Raw genomic sequence first — 15,654 nt, 5'->3', positions numbered from 1 at the left:
AGCGCCTGAAATCATGGCAGTGACGGTGCAAGGGGCTGAAAGCTGAGCCCATAAGCCCCGCCCACCTTTGGGAGGGGGGTTCTCTGATGTTAGATAGGGATTATAATCACTGCTGGAAGCTGTTTACACTTTAAACTTTAATGATTTACTTTATTTCACAGGTTCTGTTTTATTCTGACTGAATAATCTGCATGTTAAGAGTCAAAAGAATTATTAGTTCCAACTAACAAGCTGTGATTAACCGCCGTTGGTTCTTACTATTCCATAAATTAATCTATAGAGATGAGGCCAAATTATCCTTCCTTCCTACAATCTGCCCATTTTAGGATAACTAACCAGAACACTAACTAAAACACTAACCAGAACACTAACTAAAACACTAACTAGAACACTAATAACTAGGTAATATATATTACTTTACTGAAAAAGAAATGCCAGAATTCCCTCAGTCTACATTTAGGTCTACATCTATAGATGGATGGCTGAGCCGTCACACCAGTTCCTACATTTGATCTTATTATCCTATTTTAAAATTAACTTGTTTTTGTAACATTGTATTGAACGCATTTATGTTTTGTCTATAAACAAAGTTAAGAACTTAAATAAACAAATTTGTTTATCTCAAATCAACCAAAACAGAACAAGTCGAATTCTGAAACACTATGTAGGTATTATAAAAAAAAAAAAAGACAAAAACACTAAACTAAAAAAGTAGAACAATAAGAAAGAGTTTGTTTAGCAAATTATCCACATCTACAGATATACATCTATAGATGAAAGTTCACAGTATGGATGAAAATGTCACAGCAACATTCATGTTGGATTTTATTAATAGTTTCATTTTAAATAATACAAATGTCTGTAACAATTTATCAAAAGTATACATGCAGGTAAAATAATTATTGAACAAACCACAATTTCCCTGATTAAATATAGTGATAAAGGGATTTTCTATTCTTTTATTCTAACAATCCACGCATACATAGAAATCCAAACATAGATCTGCAGTAATTAAGTGTAATGGAACAGGGAAAAGCAATGAGCACATTTACTGACATTTCTTTGATACTTTGTAGAAAAGCCTTTGTTGGCAATAAGACGCCTCCTGAATGGAGAGATAAATGGCATGCATTGATCAGGTGTGATTTTGGCCCATTCTTCCACTAACAGTCTTCAAATCTTGAAGGTTTCATGTTTCTCTTCTATGAACTCTGATCTTTAGTTATTTCCATAGATTTCCTATTAGATTCCAGTCAGCTGAGTGGCTGGGCCATTCTAGCAGCTTTATTTCTTCTCTAGTTTCCTTGGCTGTGTGTTTGGACTCGTCGTCTTGCTGAAATGTCCACCAACGTTTCATCTTTATCCTGCTGGTAGATGGCAGCAGATTTTTATCCAGAATGTTTTGGTACATTTTTCCATTCATCCTTCCTTCAATGATTTGATGTTTGCTGAAAAACAGCCCCACACCATGAAGCTCCCACCTCCACACTTCACTGTTGCTATGGTGTTTTTTTGGGCTGGTGTACAGTGCCCTTTGACCTCAAAACATGATGTGTATTATGGCATCCAAGGAGTTCCTCAGCTGTTCAGCCAGGCTAACCATTTCCCCTAACGACCCCCCTTTCATAGACAGGTATGGGGCATTGCAGGCTAACAAAGAAGCCAAACGACCCCCATTCCAAAGGGGGGGACCCGTTCATCCGTTTCTATCTGCATGTTTTCTAAACTAAAACCAGGCTTCGTTGGGCTGCTGGATAAAACCTGGAACTAAACGCTATTTCTGACATTTGAATTGAAAAAAGAGAAACGTCTTCAAACCTGGAAACAAAGTCCAGGGGATTCATTTTTCACTTTTGTCGGAATCTAATCAGACTATATTCTCCCAGTATTTCACAGCCTGGTCTAAATGTTTTGAAGCAAACTTTAAAGGAGCTTCAGCGGTGGAGTCCTGCATGGTGAGCGTGCTACAGGCCATGGCGGCTGACCGCGTCACTGATTGTTTTCAGGTCTTTCTCTCCACTAAGTGAAAGTGAGTGAAAGTGAAAGCCCTTTGGGAAACTCCAACTCCCATTGTCATTGTGACACAGCACACACAAGTGAACACTGCGCACAATGAAATTGCATTTATGCCTCACCCGTGCAAGGGGGCAGCCCTCAAATGGCGCCCCAAGGGAGTAGTGTGGCGGGACGGTACCATGCTCAGGGTACCTCAGTCATGGAGGAGGATGGGGGAGAGCGCTGGTTAATTACTCCCCCCACCAACCTGGCGGGTCGGGAGTCGAACCAGTAACCTTTGGGATCCAAGTCTGACACCCTAACCACTCACCCACGACTGCCCACTAGTGGTCTTTGGCTCTTGGACAACTCTTCTGATCATTCTGTTCACTCAGAAATCTAGCAAGGAGCACAGGTATGGAGTCAGAAAGGTGCCAAAATGTTTGTTAAATCACAAATCTTATTTAAAACTGAAAAAATAAAATTTGAAACCAGGAAAACAGAAGTTGAATGTCATTTTTTTTACCTTTATGATTAATAATCTGAAAAAGATTAAATGAAAAAGATAAACTGAAAAAGTCTAAATGAAATAACAGGAAATCAATCTAAATTCTTCATCTCAGTTTGAGCAAATTCATAATTCAGATTAGTATCTTAATTACACTTTTTCTTTTTTATTTATTTTCTTTATTGCAGTTTTAGATTTTTATATTTTCAGTTTCAAATCCATTTCGTTCATTTTCTTTTTTTTTTTTTTTTTCAAATTCCTTTTTCAGTTTCAGGTTTATTTTTACACTTTTTTCACATTCAGATTTTGACCCCAATCTGACAGGAGTGGGCGGGGAAAGGTGATTGACAGCTCGCAGCATCTGGAGACATGTCCCATTCCATGCTGCATTCATGGACTGTGGGAACTCCAACTACTAGGTGAACACATTTTCTACAGCATTTATTTGCCTTTTTGGCAAATTCCCGTGATTTAAGACATTTACACTGGAACTGTCACTAATAATCCTTCCAGAATGCGTTAATATATATAAAAATAAGCAGTCATTGAATAAACCAAAGAACACTCCCATGACCTCAATGTAAATTTTGCATCCGTTCACTGAAGATGCCGTCTGCATCGAGAGGTTTAATCTTTTAAAAAATACTTTCTAACAGTCCTAAATAATGCACTAAAGAAGAGAAATAAAAAAGGAAAAAGTTTGATTGAAATAATAAACTGAATTATGCGCTTTTTTCAAGCTGAGGGGAAGAATTTAGATTAAATGCTTATTATTTTATGTTTACTTTTGAAGTTCCTCAGATTATAATGAAAACAAATCACATTCAGTATCAACATCTATGTCTTCTGTTTCAACTTTTATTTTTTCACTTTAAACTAAGATTTCTGAGTTTACAACCATGTTGACTACTTTCTGACTCCATACTCTGGGGACTTAAAAGAGCAGTAAAGCTGGATATCATCAGCAAACAGATGATAGGAAACATTATCAAATCTCTGAATAATTTTTCCTAATGGAAGGACATACAGTAAAAACTAAATTGGGCCCAAAACAGAGCTCTGAGGAACCCCACACAACAATTCAGCAGTCAGACAGGATCTGGTTTGCAGAGACACTAAAGCTCCTCCCTGATAAGTAAGAGGAGAACCATGCTAAGACCGGTCCCGACATTCCCACCAGGTCACGTAATCTAGTCAGCAAATGTGTTGGTTGACCACCAACCATGGTGGTTGAGAGAGAGTCTGCAGACGTCATGGATGTAATGTGGAAACTTTAAGCAGCTCAGTTTCCGGATGCTTGCAGAAGCCAGACTGAAAAGTGACAAAAATGTTGTATTTTTCCTGGAAGGATACCAAGTGATCAGATCCCACCTTCTCCACAACTTTAGATAAAAACAGAAGTTTGGAAATAGGTCTGAGGGCACACACTGAAATCTTGCTTGAGTATGTTGGGCTACTAGCAAGAGCTTATGTGTGGGAGAAAGTGAACCTCGCACATCAGCATTAACACACCAACTGAGTGGCCAAGTATGGAGGTGGAAGCATCATACTGTGGGATTCTTCTTCTTCAACAGCGACAGGGTTATCAAAGTTTAAGGGAAATTGTTGGAATTAAAAGGGGGCAAATACTGTAGAGAAAAAAAAAAACTCCTGTGTGGATTTGAGACAATGTAGAAACTTTAAGCTTTTGAATTAAAAATTAATATTGAAAGTATTTTGTTGTATTTTAACATCCATAGTAAATTCTCTGTTTTTTCTCATCATAGCAGATTAATCTGGCCTGGTGTTCTGGCTAGCTGTGACACAATCCTGGAAGGCTTCTGCTGTCAGTGAATGTTATTATAGATAACAGAGTTGGACTAGTTTTTCAGTGTTCATTCCTGTTTTTCTCCTAGATGGGTTCAGCTTTTACTGTGACTAACTGGATGTGCTCTCCTTCCTGAAGCCAGTATCAGAGCTCACCTACTTCAGACAGAGCCACCTAAGGAGCTAGTTTACTGTTAGCTTCTCTAAAATATAAAAGTATTTATGGATAAAAGCTTTAATTTTCCCTTGAACCCCCGGTTGGCCCTGGAAGGCTCCAGTTAGTCTGGTTCTGCTGGAGGTTTCTTCTGTTAAAACTGAGTTTTTCGTCTCCACTGCTGCTGCATGCATGTATGAGGAATCACTGCAGAAAGGAGGACATAATGCAAGTGAATATCAACTGTCCCAACATGCTCCTCCAGGAGGAGCCAATCCTGAACAGTCAGTCAATCACTACAACCTGCACGCTTTCCTTGGATGCATTTATTTTACTAATCTGTTTGGATGATTTGATTCAATTGTTTTTGTAAAGTGCCCTGAGATCAGTTTTGTTATGAACAGTCTAAAAATAAACTGAACCGAGTATAAAATATTCTTAAAACTAATAAATTAATAAAAACTGTCCTGTCTTAGTGACCCCTCCAGGGTCTTTCTGCTTACTTTGAGTAAGTCGTCTCTCTGCAGGTACGCTGGCTTTCCCCCATAGGCCAAAAATGTGAATTTGGTTTAATTAGTCAGTTTAAAATGTGTAATGTTTAAAAGAGGACCCCCCCGCCCCAACACACACACACACACACACACACAGAAATGTTTTGCCTCACTATCTTTGTGGGGATTCCCCATTGACTTCCATTCATCTCCCACTCACCTCTACGTCCTAACCCAGACCCTCACCCTAACCATTACCAGCACAGACCTAATCCTAATCCTGAACTCAAGTCACACCTTAGTCCTGAATCTAACCCCCACCCTAAGAAAGGAACCTTTCCTCACGGGGGCCACTCATTGGTCCCCACAAGTCTCTATAAGTCCCCAAAGTGTAGCTCATTCCTGAGAAACTGGTCCCCACAAGGTAACAAAAACATGGACACACAAATACACGGGTTGCTGCACAGATGGATAATCTTGGTGGTTAGAAAGTAGCCCACTGTTACTGAATGTAGTCCATGACGTCACCTGTCCATAAATCCCACAGCAGGGGGCGCTGTTTCACACAGCTGAGGTCTTTAGCCTGATAACATCATCCACTGAGTGAACTTCTGGAAGCTGCTGACTCCAAAGCTCAGTGATGCGGTGATCTGCTAACAGCGCAGAGTCACCTGGTCTCAGTTAAAGCAGCGAAATGACTGTTTCTATCAAGGCTATAGGCTGTTTGCATGTTTCCCCTTCCTGTCTCTTCCTGTCTCTGTGTCTCTGTGTGTGTCTCTGTGTCTCTCTGTGTGTCTCTGTGTGTCTCTTCCTGTCTCTGTGTCTCTCTGTGTGTCTCTGTGTGTCTCTGTGTCTCTCTGTGTGTCTCTGTGTGTCTCTGTGTGTCTCTGTGTCTCTCTGTGTGTCTCTGTGTGTCTCTGTGTGTCTCTGTGTGTCTCTGTGTGTCTCTGTGTCTCTCTGTGTGTCTCTGTATGTCTCTGTGTCTCTCTGTGTCTCTCTGTGTCTCTCTGTGTGTCTCTGTGTCTCTCTGTGTCTCTCTGTGTGTCTCTGTGTCTCTCTGTGTCTCTCTGTGTGTCTCTGTGTGTCTCTGTGTGTCTCTGTGTCTCTCTGTGTGTCTCTGTGTGTCTCTGTGTCTCTCTGTGTGTCTCTGTGTCTCTCTGTGTCTGAGGACACATTCTCCCTGGTTGGTGCGCGTTGCACCATTCCGTATTATGCGTGCTGCCCCTCGTGATGCTGCGGCGAGGCAGGCGGGAGGAGTAGAGGGGAGGGGAGGGGTCGCTCCTTCTCCCCACAGCCCCCCCGAACCCACATCTCACAGAGCGCGAGGCTGCTGGCGGGAAGGCCCGAGAGGGGGGGGGGTACTCAGAGAGGTGGGGGGGGGGGGGGTACTCAGAGAGAGAGAGACAGAGAGAGAGAAAGAGAGAGGGGGGGTACTCAGAGAGGGGGGGGGGGTACTCAGAGAGAGAGAGACAGAGAGAGAGAAAGAGAGAGGGGGGGTACTCAGAGAGGGGGGGGGGGTACTCAGAGAGGTGGGGGGGGGGGGGTACTCAGAGAGAGACAGACAGAGAGAGAGAAAGAGAGAGGGGGGGTACTCAGAGAGAAGGGGGGGATAGAGAGAGAGAGAGAGAGAGAGAGAGAGAGAGAGAGAGAGGGGGGGGGGGGGAGGACTACAGAGGTGGGAGGGGGAGGGAGGAGGTAGCGTGGCGTGCGTGTGCGGATTGCAGCAGCGCATCTCGCTCAGTGTTCCTGCAGGCAGCGGAGCGTTGATGGGGATAATCAGGCCGGACTTTGGTTTTTCTTTCCCCTCTCATCAAACCGCTGCTTCATTCCAGATGTGACCGGAAATGGTTTGATGTCGCCCGCATTGAGTCCGCTGCTGTGACACCATGGCTTTGGTTATGGAGCCGATCAGTAAATGGACACCGAAGCAGGTGCTGGACTGGATGAAAGGTAAGGCTGAGCCTCTGCACCACGCTGCTGGAGCTTAGAATGATGATGATGATGATGGTGATGATGATGATGGTGAGGAGGCCACACTGACTGCTCCCCTCGCGCCCCGCGCAGCGGGCTGTAAGGTTGGCTCTGAGTGACTGATGAAAGCCGCTAATGAGGAGCAGCAGTGGCGGATCCGTGTGTCTCCTCGCTGCTCTAAGGATGAACCTACAGGCTGCTGCCATCATCATCATCATCATCATCATCATCATACAGCTGCAGCGGCGGCTCTTATCAATGAATGAGGAAGATGTGTCATCTTCACTCGCTGGCACATGCCCCCCAGCGCATATCACCACGCGCCTTAAAGACTGTGTGTGGGGGTGTCACCGCGTACTGACGCGCGCATTCTTTCTCTCACAAGCACACGCGCACAGTTAATGTAGTTCTCTTCACGCACAGCTTTCTGCCTCCATCTCCGCTGCGCGGCCAGTTTCAGCACCACGGACAGCGCAGTTCACGCTCCCTTTCTCCGGAGCTGGCCTTGGTGCTAGTCCGTGTACCGGCGTGAATGAGTGATTAAATCTAGGTGTGTGTGTGTGTGTGTGTGTGTGAAACAAACTGTTTTCATCCTGCTGACAGACATCGTTCAGGAGGAGGTGTCCGCAATCCCTTCACATTACAGCATGACTTAATCACTGCTTGATGCATGACTCAGAAACGAAGGCATTTGCGAATCCGTCTTTTTTTTTACTTAAAAAAGGGAAACGTATTTCACATGTTCCACAATAAATCCTCATCCAGGTGAAGTGCTAATCTGAAAGCAGCTGATAGGCCGTTATTTATACCCTTCACATTCTCACATTACAACCAGAAACATCTTAATCACATCCTATAACATGATATGTATTAAGTCTTTAGTGCTGATACACCTTATTTGAATAAATCCAGTGCAGTCAGCATAAAAACCTTCAAACGGTAACCTAATGCTGTGGGGATCCTTCCAGCAGAAGCAGAGCAGCTGGTCAGAGTTAGAGGAAAGACAGACGGGCTGAATGGGAGGAAATATTTGTAAAATATTGGGCACAGTGTTAAGTTTTAAACAATTTAACTGATATTAAGCTATTAATTTAATACTGTTTATTTATATAGCACCAATTCACCACACATGTCATCTTAAAAAAGAGGAAGTATTTTGTTGTATTTTTGGTTGTCAAAGAAAATGCAGTTAAATGCATATTCACTGAGTTTTTCACTTTTTTATTTTAAAGATATCACTCAGCTGTAGAACAAAAACCATGAACTAGGTGATATTGACAATGAATCACAGGATATTTTTCTGTTTTTGACAGATTGTTGTTTATTAGAATTTGAGTAATTCATTTTTTACAGCATGTTTTGGTTTCAGAATCTTCAACATTTCTATAATTTAGGGGAGTGTTGGCCTAGTGGTTAGAGCATGGTTGCAAGTACCCGGTCTGAACCCCACTCTGGGTCCCTGAGCAAGACCCTTAACCTCACGCTGCTACCCAGGAGCCGCACAATGGCAGCCCACTGCTCCTCAAGGGGAGGGGTTAAATGCAGAGAGGGAATTTTTTCCCACTGTGGGACAAAAAAGGGATTTACATATTTATTTATTTATTTTTTTTTTTACACATTTTCATTTAACTGAAACTACCTCCAAATTATTCACAAACGGTCATGGTATAACTAATGTAAAGGTGAATATTAATCTGTTTGCTTACATGGATTTAGTCCTGGCCTCTCAGTTGGACATGCTTCATTACTGCCATACTGACCCAAGCAGACCTGTAGCGTTTCAGAGAGGTGACTCAGAGACCTTCTTTTTAAATCTATGGACTCTTCCTGCTGAGGAGACTAAGGTCTTTTGGACTGCAGGGGGTGAGGTGGGGGGGCTCCTAAAGATCTGCTCTGACTCTGCTGTGGCATCAGCCATCTTCTATGGAGCTGTCTGTTGGAGCAGCGGTTCATCTGTAGCTGAGAGGAAGCGGCTGGATCAGCTGATCAGGAAGGCCAGCTGTGATTGGATACCCTCTGGACTCAGTGCAGGAGGTGGGAAACAGACGGATCCTAACTAAATGAACATCTCCCCCCCATGCATGAAGCTGGTGCTGAACTGGACAGCTCCTTCAGGGACAGGCTGCTGCACCTTAAATGCACCAGGGAGCGTTATCACAGATCCTTCCTCCCAGCAGCTGGAAGACTCTAGAACCACCACTGTTCCCAACAACCTCAACCAGTTCTTCCATTCATGCTGATTCTGCTCAGTTTCTACCTTAGTCAGTTAAATAACCTGCTGCTGTCATTCTGCACATATCTGATGTTGCTGCTATTTTCAAATTACTGGAAAAATGTCCATAGCTGCATATTGGTTATTTATTCTCCAGGTCCACAGTTATATATTGTTAAAACACTTTACAGGATTTTACTGCTTATCTTTTAACTCTTCACTATTATGTTATTTTTAGACATTGTTCTAAGGTTTATTCAAACATAAACAACTTTTAAATGTCTTTTAAAAGTGTCAATAATCTTGAAACCATTTCATGTGTTTCTCAATTCATCACTAAAAAACAACAAATTGTTGTGATAAACCACAAAATAAATGTACATCATTTTTTCCCTTTTTGTTTCAAATGAAAAATGAAGCACTATAAACCCTTTATATTACCCTCCTTCACCCTGATAAAAAAAAATCCATAAATCAATGCAAGGTGCTTCATTTCAATGTGGTCTAATTGGAAGATTGTCCACATGTGTGTAATTTAAGCTCACTGTGATTTCAGATGTTCTGTGAAGGACTTTAGTTTTTAGAAAACCTTAGAGAAGAACATAGTGAGTACAAAGAAACACAGGTGATAGGATGTGAAGGGAGCTGAGGAGGAGTTTAGAGCAGAGAGAGCTTAAAGAACAACATCTAAAGCTTTGAAAATTTCCCGAAGTTCTGCTCAAACATCGTCAGGAGATGAAGATGAACCAAAACTGTCTACAGCTAAGAGGAAAGACAGGAAAATAAACGATTAGTCATGGAATCAGCCAGTGGTACGTCCATGGAACGTCTGGAGAAGCTACAGAGATTCAAAGTTCAGATAAAATGATGATTATTAGCCACTGATCACACTAAATTGGTCTCTATAAAAAAGTTAAGAAAAAAGAAAACTTCCATTTCCTATAAGTCATGTAGACATCAGAATTAACATGTTAAAGGAGCTCTTGTCAAATGAGACCTGCATGATGTAAACAAACGTTCGTACAACTGCCTGAAAAACTTTGGTGACTGCATCCTGCTGTGGGAATGCTTGTTTCAGCAGGCAGAGGAGCTGGTCAGGATTCATTAGAAGAGGTGTGGAGCTAAATCCTGCAAGAAAACCTGTTAGAGGCTGCAAACTGCATCAACAGGTTCCCTTCCCAGCATTTTAAACCAACAGCAGCTACTAAAACTGTTTACAAGATGTTCTTGTGTTGAACTTATCTTCATTAGAGCTTCTTCATTCAATCTAACTAAGCCTGAATAAAACGCAAAGGAGAACGAGTTAAAATGACAGCACCCAGACTACAGAGCAGTTTTTCTAAGATACCGTGTCAATTATGAGCTTCCAAACAGGTCGTTTGATAGGAATTATAAATTTGGCTCGTTTCTTAAAAGCATTCACAATCTAACAGAATCTGCTCAGTAAATCAATCTCCAAACAAAATAAAAAAAACCTTTTGGCTCGATCTAAGGCTGTAAGACTTGGTTAGACGGAGAGTTTTTGCAGAGCATCAGGGCTTTGAGCAGTGGTCAGACAGAGAGACACCAAACATATCTCTCCCACTTTCCCAACAAAGAGAAGGAAAAAACAAAAAGTTCTTTGCAGACTGGAGCTATTTTATCTTGACAGCCCATCCTTGTCATATAAAAGCATGTTTCACAAAATGATGTGATCATGTGTAGTCACACAGGGAAAAACTGACACTGCTGCATGACATGCAGACAAAGCAAGCTGTACTATATATCTCCCCCTGCTGTAGAGAGGACTGTTCCAGCAGCAAAACGCCGGCGAGGGCTCACAGAGAGAGAGAGATGACTCATCAGCATTTGTTATGATCTTAACACCCACACCAGAGGAGTTTCCTATATGAGCGCGTGTGTGCGAGATGTATGTATCTGCTGAGGTGTGTGCAATCAATGATGTGATTGCTGTGCCAAGCAGGGTGCGAGCAGATCCAGTCTGAGCAGCACAGATAAATGGGCCTCTCTTCCTCCTGTCATAAGATCAGCCTGTACTCTGAGGTGCTGCTGATGCAGACCACATTGACAGCAAAATGAATAAGGCTGGTCACTTTTCCTGCAGTAATCTCTCTTCCTGTCTGTGCCTGTCAATGTACGGGACACGTCTAAAAATAATGGTGAGATGTCACACTTCAGTCTGTGGAGATGGCCGGGAGCAACGGAGAACTCCAGCGCATTTCATCAAATCATCCAAATTATATTTTTATGTTTCTTTCATTTATTCAACACCTGTGTTTTTTATGTTTTTATGCCTTTTGAAATGAACCCTTTTCAGTGTTTCACATGAAACCAAAACCTTTGATGTATTTTATTGGGATTTTTTCTCTAATTGATTTATTTATTTAAATGTGGTCGGTGTAGTTTAATAAAACAAGATAATTTATGAATTATAAAAAGAAAGAATTAGCAAAAAGTCTAGTTTTCATCTGTAGTCCTCTGTTCTTTTCATCCATCCATCCATCCATCCATCATCCATCCATCATCCATCCATCCATCCATCCATCCATCCATCCATCCATCCATCCATCATCCATCATCCATCCATCATCCATCCATCCATCCATCATCCATCCATCCATCCATCCATCCATCATCCATCCATCCATCATCCATCCATCCATCCATCAATCCATCCATCCATCATCCATCCATCCATCCATCCATCAATCCATCCATCCATCCATCATCCATCCATCATCCATCCATCATCCATCCATCCATCCATCCATCCATCCATCCATCATCCATCCATCCATCCATCCATCCATCCATCATCCATCCATCATCCATCCATCCATCCATCCATCATCCATCCATCCTGTAGGAGCCATAATGATGGGTGTGCATGTGTACGTGTCACGTGGGCATAGTTGCTGTGGTGACACATGCGGTGACAGCTGATTGCTTAAATGGGTGTGTTTACCTGCACTCCGTAGGAGAGAGGGGAGCGGGGTAGCCGTATTTCTTGTTGACCGTTTGCTTTATGATCTGAATCAGTATGTCACATCATGTACGTTCCAATCTGTTGTGAGTGACTACATGAGCCTCTGGACAGGATTAAAACACCAAAGCTTATTCCTGGATTCCGTGTGCATTTTTGATCAAAGACGGCAGCGCGTCATACACATACAGGACTCTATCTCCACCTCTCAAGCGACAAGGATTGCTAAGGAGTCGCTACATTTGTCAACATGAAGGGCCTTTAATGAAAGCCGTCACTCGCAATTCAAGCCACAGCGGCATCAGGTGAACGCCAAGTAAGTGCCTGCTGCGCCAGAGTTAATGTGGAAACGCGCCACACCCAAACGTCATTCACTGAAGAACAGGTAAGCCACCTGTCTCTTATCTGTTTGTGAAAAGGAATCCGTGTGCATTAATGCTGGAGCGTTCCAATCCCTCCGCTTCTGAATGAAAATGCTGATCGGACAAGGATGACGTACAATGAGGGTTCTGCGCACACTTTATTTGCTTATGGTGGTTTGAATAATGCGATGCTTTGGAATTTCAAAGGATTATGATGCTTTGTTGAAATTGACTACTCTGTTTATCACAAACTGAGAATCTATGACTATTTGATATTTTTTATTGAAGAACAAACCAGAATAAAAAGGAAAATCAAAATGAGTCAAACAAACAGTAATACTTTGCGCTCTGAAACAGAGTGTGCGAAAAGAGAAAGCAAACCTACTGAGAAGAGTTTGATGTATAAGGTTGAAAGATTGCAAAATGAACGCAAACGGTTTGTGAATAAAATGAAAGGACTGATACCAGAAATAAAAGAATTAATGAAACAAAAAGAGAATGTGGCTCAAATAAAGGAATTTCTGGAAAGGTTGGAGAAGCTGTGTGAATGTGTTTATACTGCTCATGATCAATTGTTGCTTCTACTGCCACAGGAAGAAGTTGATAAACAAGTTGAATGGTTGTCAAGCATAATGAAATACACAGAAACTTTTCAAAATGAAATAAAAGAATGGATAAAGAAAACCGAACAACAACAGTTCACATGAACAACAGGATATAACTGAAACTAATAAATCCAGGCATATTGTGGAGCAAAGAGGAACAAATGGAGTTTTATTAAACATTTGTGATATAAATGGAGATGACATTAAACCAAGTGACAGTATTTCAAATGTGGAATCTCATAAATCTTCATCCAACATCTCTACAATTTCTTCTGCACATTTAAGAGCTGAAGCTGAGCTTGCTGCTTTAACTGCAAGACAAAGGCTATTGGAAGAAAAGCATGCAATTGAAGAGGAAGAGCTCCGTAAAAGAAAAGCAAGATTGCAGCTGGAGGAAGAGGAGGAAAAACTGCGCAAAAGGAAGGAGAAACTACAACTGGATACTGAAATTGCTGAAAGAATGGCGGAATTAAAAGTACTCAAAAATCGGAGCTCAACAAGTGGAAAACGATCGAAAGCATCAGATGGAATGAACTCATATTTGAAAAGAGAAAAATCTCAACAGCAATTTAATGTGAATGCAGATGAATTCTATCCATCAGTACGTGCAAAACAAAGAACCAGATTGGAGGATGAAAAAGAATCTATAAAACACACTGTGAAAGAGAGCATGACATATTCATGTGACAAAGGTCCACAATTGTCCGTGTTTCATAAGGAACCAGTCAATAACCAATATATTCATCAAGAACTTGGTGCAAACATAAATTCAAATCTATCAGCTGTGGAAAATAATGATGTTTTTGACATTATGAGGAAGCAAAATGAAATAACTACTTTGTTAATACAACAACAATGCCTCAATTCTCTTCCAAAGAGAGAGATTCAAATATTTGATGGTGATCCGTTAAAATATTATACATTCATAAAGGCCTTTGAGAATGGAGTTGAAAGGAACACATCAAATAATTCTGACCGTTTATACTTCCTGGAACAGCATACTAAAGGTCATGCTAAAGAACTTGTTGCCAACATTTAAATCCAGATCATGGATATTCAAGAGCCAAAGGTTTATTAAAGGAACAATTTGGGAATGAGCAGAAGGTTGCACATTGCTACATGGAAAAAGCTCTTTCATGGCCAACGATAAAGTCAGAGGATGTGAAGGCTCTACAGGACTACAGTCTATTCCTCAGAAGCTGCTGTAATGTAATGGAGGATATGCAGTATCTTCATGATTTGGACATGCCTTCTAATATGCTGAATGTCATAAAGAAGCTGCCATACAAGCTGAGAGACAGATGGAGAACTAAAGCATGTGAGCTACAGGAATGTCAAGGAAGAAGAGTCAAGTTCAGTGATATTGCAGATTTCCTTGAAAAACAAGTCAAGATTCTGACAGATCCTGTCTTTGGCAATATACAAGATTCTCCAAAGATAACAAATAAAGCATCATACAAGCCAAAGTTAATGCCTCGATCCAAAGGAGCCAGCTTTGCAACTACTGTCAGACCAGTGGAGAACAAATCTCAGCCTGTGAAAGAAGAGAACAAAATCAGAATAAATGCAATGAATACATGTATTTTCTGTGGAGCAGGGCACAAATTGACTACGTGTACACTGTTGGGGAAAATGGCACACGAGAAGAAGATTGATTTCTTAAAGGGAAATGGCATATGCTTCGGCTGTTTGTGTATAGGACACATTAGTAAGCATTGCCGCAATAGGATTTCCTGTTTAAAGTGTAGCCTTAAACACCCTACTATACTCCACAGAGATAAAGATTCAAAGGAAGCTGAGAAAGAGTCAGATGTTTGTATGAACATGCTGGTGTCAAGTGGTCTTACAGGGGCTGGAGACCAAGATTGCAAGCTGCCAATTGTGCCTGTCCAGATAAAATCTAAAAGTGGATGTAAAATTGTTACAACATATGCCTTTTTGGACCAAGGAAGCACAGCTGTCTTTTGTTCAGAGAGCCTTATAAATAAGCTGCATCTTACTGGGAGGAAAGAACACATCCTACTTCGCACTATGGGCCAACAGAGGGTTGTGAGCAGCAATACTGTATCTGGACTGGAGGTCGCTGCATTGCACGGAGACGAGTTTGTTGAGTTGCCCAAAGTGTACACACAAGAGTCTATGCCGGTGTACAAAGGAAATATTCCGACTGAAAGGGATATTAAAAAATGGCCGTACTTAACTCACATTCATTTACCCCAGATAGATGCAGAAATTGAGCTCTTAATCGGGACCAATGTGCCAAAAGCCTTGGAGCCACTTGAAGTGGTTTGCAGTAGGAATGGAGGACCATTTGCAACTCGGACAGTGCTTGGATGGACTGTAAATGGACCACTTGGAGGTGGCAGTGATGATGTTGTACACAGTAAACAACCACAGATAACTGTTAACAGTGTTTCTGTTGTAAATCTAGAAGAACTTTGGCAACTGCAGTTTAAAAATGACTTTCCAGAGAACAGTTTAGATGAACAACCAGCCATGTCAAGGAATGATCAGCGTTTTCTGGAAATGGCCAATAACTCAATTACACATTCAAACGGCCATTATGA

The 15,654-nt window shown here is 41.6% G+C and overlaps 1 protein-coding gene across 1 annotated transcript in view; it reads left to right on the top strand.

Annotated features, from left to right (window-relative positions):
* The first annotated feature begins 6,658 nt into the window (after positions 1–6,658).
* Positions 6,659–15,654, top strand: part of si:ch211-26b3.4 (connector enhancer of kinase suppressor of ras 2) — a 125,229-nt gene continuing 116,233 nt past the window's right edge. The window contains exon 1 of the mRNA XM_038305312.1: positions 6,659–6,904. Within this exon, the coding sequence (XP_038161240.1) occupies positions 6,841–6,904 (64 nt within the window). The 5' untranslated portion in view covers positions 6,659–6,840. The remainder of the gene's footprint in view (positions 6,905–15,654) is intronic.

Source organism: Cyprinodon tularosa, unplaced genomic scaffold (genome assembly GCF_016077235.1).
Source record: "Cyprinodon tularosa strain WSP-4 unplaced genomic scaffold, ASM1607723v1 ctg555, whole genome shotgun sequence".
Classification (NCBI taxonomy): domain Eukaryota; kingdom Metazoa; phylum Chordata; class Actinopteri; order Cyprinodontiformes; family Cyprinodontidae; genus Cyprinodon; species Cyprinodon tularosa.
This window is presented reverse-complemented; position numbering and strand designations above follow the sequence as displayed.